We start from the raw sequence: 5360 nt of genomic DNA, 5'->3' as shown, positions 1-5360 counted from the left end.
TACACAAACTCTCACATTAGTTTGAGGTATTTGTATAAGCCCAAGCCACATAAGTTTACTTCCGTTATCTTAACTTCAATGGATGATACTTTTGTAGTCCCTCTCATATAGCCATTTACATATAACCATTTACTTATCCATCCTTGCTATTTTCTCAACACATTCATATTAACATTTTCATTTATTTCAATGTCGTTATCAATGACTTTTTTATTACCCTATACACATTTACATATAACAAATAGCTTAGAATCAGTTTTATAAAAATTACCTATAAATATCTTGATATTCTCTCATCACATAGTATATATAAGACATTTCTACATTTTAATTACTCAATATTAACTTTAAAAGCTATATCCTCATTTATATTCTCATTATCTTGTATACCACATCCAAGATATATAAAGCCATCAAATGTGACAGGAACAAAAATTCATTGACAGTTAAGGACTATATTGACCTTTAAGCGGCTAGCAGTATGCTTCAAATCCCTAGCTTCTTGTATAAATGCATTTATATTAATATGCCCATCCCTTTTCGTCGGAGTAAACTCGGGCACAGTAGGGGATGGTTGAGACAAATTTTTTGAATGTATTTCATCCAAGCAATCAGACTTTCTTAAATTTTTGGTTGAATTTGATGCCCCGCTATTTACAGCATCAGCATGGTATTGCTCTGAATTTCCTTCCTTCATGGACCTATGAACGGTTTGGGTGCCCCAGCCACTTTTTTCATGTTGACCCGTAACAGTATGGCATGTTTGAGCCATTTTTCCTGAACGCCCTTCTGATCTATCCACTATTTGACTCAAGTGGTTTGAAGATGCCTTAGGCTTTGCGGCTTTAGAATTTTTTGAAATTATCAGATGGGACTTAGATGCTTGATCCTTAGTCATTGTCCCTGTTTGATCAATAGCATCGACATCACCCAAAAAATTATTTTTTGGGCTGCACTTCATTGAAGGACCTGTACTTAAGATATCATCCTTCGTTGACAATCTTACTTTCTTAGAATTATTCTTAGTGTTTAATAGTCTTATTGGTGATGATGAAACAGATTCTACTGGCGATTCCCTTGCTTCATGTAAATTTACTTTACTTCTATGAGATCCTAATAGCTTGGAAGAGCTTGGAAGAGCCGTCGTGGCAAGCTGCACATTGGTCAGATCCTTATTCATGCCATCCACACATTCAAAAGCATCTATGGTGGCTTCAACAACCTTGTCGGGCTGATATTTCTCACAACTAGGCAATTTGATTTTTGTGAATGAGCCTTTTTTGCCCATTTTCCCATCTACAATAACAGCACTGAAATCTTGTCCCATAGAATTTGCTAACTTACCTTTTTTTTGCCTTCTCTGTTCACTTTCACCGGAGGAATCTTTGATCATGGGCCTATTTTCCACAAGCTGTTGACTGACCATTGAGTTTTCCTTTATTCCCCGCTTTTCGTCATTAGAATCATATTTACAATTTTTTTCTGTTCTTGAAGCAGTAAAATGTTCTTTGTGCTCACCATAGGACAAGGCTCCAATGGATTTCTTTGGACTTTTAGAAGGTGCAAACTTAGAGTTGAAATCCTCAGAAGAAAAATGATCAGAGTCATTTTGCAAAACCTTTCTAGAAGCTCTAGGCGGCAAGCCATAATCTCCATTGATAGCCATTTTGCCTGCACTTTCCTCTTTAGCATGCACATTTTTTTCAGAATAGTGTAAGGCATCCCTCTTAATTTTCTTAGACGATCTATGACCAAGATCAACTTGTTTCCTGCTCTTTACCTTCGAGTTTTTACAACCTTTTCCAAATAAATCACCTGCAAAATATTCACATATATAAAAAGACCATAACAGCAAAAAATGAAAGACATGCGGGAAGATCAATTAAAATGAACAGGAATTAATGAAAACAATAATAACAAGGGGCATTTACGTACATACCACCTAATTCTTATGTATTTGCATATCTAACATCTAAACTTTACTTATTCCATTTATAGAAACCAAAACTTTAATATAACATCAAAAATACTGGTTTTAAATTTTAAAAAGTGAAATATACCTTTCATGCATACATAAGGTGATATGTATCTAAAAATTGAAGTCTAGGTATTACATGTATAAATACATAGGAATTGAATGGTATGTATATAAATCTTCCTAAAAATAACCTTCATTTGGACAAGATGCCGGAATTTTAAAAGGTTTCTCTTCAACTTTATGATTTTGCTTTTCCATGAAGAGCTCAGCTGATCTGCTTGTCTGTCGTATTCCATGTTTCAAGGATGAGTCCTTATCCAGAGAATTGCGTACCACATCATTTAAGGCTCTGTTATCAGAAGATGCTTTCAATTTTTTCCCAGAACTTGTCGAGCAACTTAAAGATGAACTATTGGGCAAGTTCGATGCATCCAGCAATCCATTCTTTGTCTTTACACCGGAAGGAATACTGCAAGCATTATTGTCTAGCCTTTGATTCTGATTTAAAATGTCATCTGAAGCTATGCCTGAGACAGCAGCATCAGGATGAATAGTCAAATAAGGAGCAGGAACCGGATAAAATTGATGGAAAGCTTTGGTCGTTTCATCTTCACTAATGTAGCATTTGTTCAATCCAGGCCTGCATTACAGCTTCAAATTATGAAGTTCATAATATATAGACTAAAATAAACAATAAAGGAACAAGTTCATAATATATAGACTAAAATAAACAATAAAGGAACATGTATTTACATATTTAACACTTAAACTTCAATTTTTACATACATACCATGCCACCTAGCCTATGCATGAAAATGAGTATTCAACTTTTAAAAGTTAAAATGGTGGTATTTTTTATATAATATGAAATATTTGGTTGGTATGAATGTAAAAATCAAAATTTAGGTGTTAAATATGTAAATATATAGGAAGTGGGCGGTATGTATGTAAATGTCCCAATGATAAAACACCAAACAGTGACAGCTGACCTGTAGTGCATCTCAATAGAACAAAAGAGCTTAAAACAAACAAAAACTGTTATCATTATGTACTAACAAATTGTGTGTGCGTGTGTATGCATGAGAAAGTGCGCGTGCGTGGGCATGTCTAATGGTGCAGATCTTTGCACTTATTTCACCATATGGTGAATCTTGGAACTTTAAATTGTTCTCAACTAATCATTTATACTTATGTAATCATACATTTAGATACAATAATGTGCACTATAAGCAGGTGCAATTTAACTAGTAGTTTCATAAATAACTAAATTTTAATAGGGTAAAGGCTTTTTCCTTTACTATATTAATAAATTTTGAATAGTCACAATGAAATTCAAGAAATTCTTATATGAATTTCTAAGAAATTAATATTTGTTAAAGTTTATATTATTTTATTCATACAATCCATATAACCCATAAAAGAAGCCACGACTGCAGCTCTCGTCCCCTACAAACTGATTTCACAAGAACTTCCTTAAATTGGTGTTGACCTCATTTTTTAAGTCTTTTTTTCCCCTCCTTAGAGCCTAGGATCTAGCCTTAGGTTCTCTCTGTTTGACCCTCCTAAATGATTAGTATTGAGACCCACACCACGTAGAACTTCAAAGCATTCTTGACTCATTTTTGTGAAAACCTCACGTAAGTGGTACCAAGCACTTAACTCTTAGTTGCAAGGGCTAAGGACCAACATGTGGAGGGCCAAAAAAAGAGTTCCCGTAGGATCAGGAAGCCTTAGGAAAACCCCTTTTTGCTTTCATGCACATTCACATGCAACACACTACACACATATACATTTACACTTCCACCACGCACAAACACCACAATTCACACAGTCAACACGCATAAACGTAGCAATTCACATCACTGACAATCACACACATCACAACATTGATTAAACCAAAATCAATTTTCAAAATGATGCGTCGCAAGCTAAAATTCAAAAAAAACAAATTTGACATATTTTTGTCCGACCGTCGACGAACTTGTCCGGAAGACCTCGGATGACGAAACGGATAACGTGGACGCATCCGAAACGTCGACTTTAGCTTGGAAGGACGCGGGTTCAGGTTCAACCCAGGTTCAATTCGGGCTAGACATGGGCTGAAAGCAAGCTAAATAGTTTCGAATTTCAAATTTTCAAATTTCAAATGAGTCATTTAATCTCATCTTAATTGAATGTAATTAGAAGCTATGATTTTCCAATTGAGCCAGCTGCATGAATGGAATCCGTTTAATTCCCCGCCTAATTTCGCATAACGTCCATTTTGAATATTACGGCTATACAATTTGACAGGCTTCACCTTCCTGGCATTAGGCCTCTCCCTTCCTCATGACCAGATCACGCTCGTCTCCCCTCTGCACCAACGCCCTCACCTCCCTCTCACGCTCGCCTCCCGCCTCACTCGACTCCCGTACCAAGGCGCAACATTTCCCTCTCTACTCCCCACAAGCCCTAGAGCCCCTCTCTCAATTCTCCCATTTGCAAACCCTAACAACTATCGATCGAAGCCTCAACGTTCGGCTTCCTCACACATGCGAAGCCCCCGATTTTTGTTCTTCTTCTCTGATCTTTTGAGCCACAATTCTCCCATTTGCAAACCCTAACAACTATCGATCAAAGCCTCAACGTTCAGCTTCCTCACACAAGCGAAGCCCCCGATTTTTGTTCTTCTTCCCTGATCTTTTGAGCCATGAGCGGAGCTTCTTCCTCTTTCTGTTGTCCAAGCAGCAAGATTCTGAAGGCCCCTTCTCCATCTCAAGCAAACAATACAAGGCTGCTTTGCATTTCCAGCCACCTCAAAACTGGTTCAATTGTTTGCTCGCTTCTTTTGTTCCTCCCAGCACTGTTAATCGATTTTATTAACCTTGGTAACTATTCTAAAATGCTTGTGCAAGATTTTTTTTATGGTGCTTGAGAGATTTCTTATCTACAACATAACAATCCCATATTTTCCATTATGAGCATTGTGTCCTCCCATCCCTCTTGTGCTCCATTGATTTTTGAATTAAATTTTGAGAACAATAATTTTTCCAGAACCCGCAAGATTCTTTTTTAACAGTCTAGATTCAGCTTTTGCAGATCAAGCCTTAGTAAAGCGTTTAAGATTTATTTTGCATTCCAAAGTGATTTTCTGCTCAACATTTTGAGAAAAGGTTAGCATAAAATTGCATCTACAATAGTCAAACTTTTTGTTACAGCGAAATTACGACGAAGAAGTTAACTTTCTGTTTGAAATACGAATAGTGGTATTTCTATATGATATGAAGAATTTGGTTGGAGTACTGTTATACTGTTAACTTTTTGGAAGAATTACATACATACCACCAACTTCATATATAGTTACATATCCAACACCCAAACTTCAGATTTATATACATATCAC

At 36.2% G+C, this 5360-nt stretch overlaps 1 protein-coding gene across 1 annotated transcript; it reads right to left on the bottom strand.

The window, feature by feature from the left end:
- Window positions 1-463: 463 nt before the first annotated feature.
- Window positions 464-4731, bottom strand: LOC110019668 (the record flags this gene model as incomplete). The annotated part of the gene is given in 3 exon segments (XM_020717434.1): window positions 464-1815; window positions 2170-2618; window positions 4622-4731. Coding segments are annotated over 3 exon segments (1911 nt in total), but the record flags the coding sequence as incomplete, so codon positions are not given.
- Window positions 4732-5360: the final 629 nt, after the last annotated feature.

The sequence above is a fragment of the Phalaenopsis equestris genome, unplaced genomic scaffold (assembly GCF_001263595.1).
Source record: "Phalaenopsis equestris unplaced genomic scaffold, ASM126359v1 Scaffold000002, whole genome shotgun sequence".
NCBI classification, from domain to species: domain Eukaryota; kingdom Viridiplantae; phylum Streptophyta; class Magnoliopsida; order Asparagales; family Orchidaceae; genus Phalaenopsis; species Phalaenopsis equestris.
Note: the sequence above shows the minus strand (reverse complement) of the source record. Positions and strands in the feature narration are given on the sequence as shown.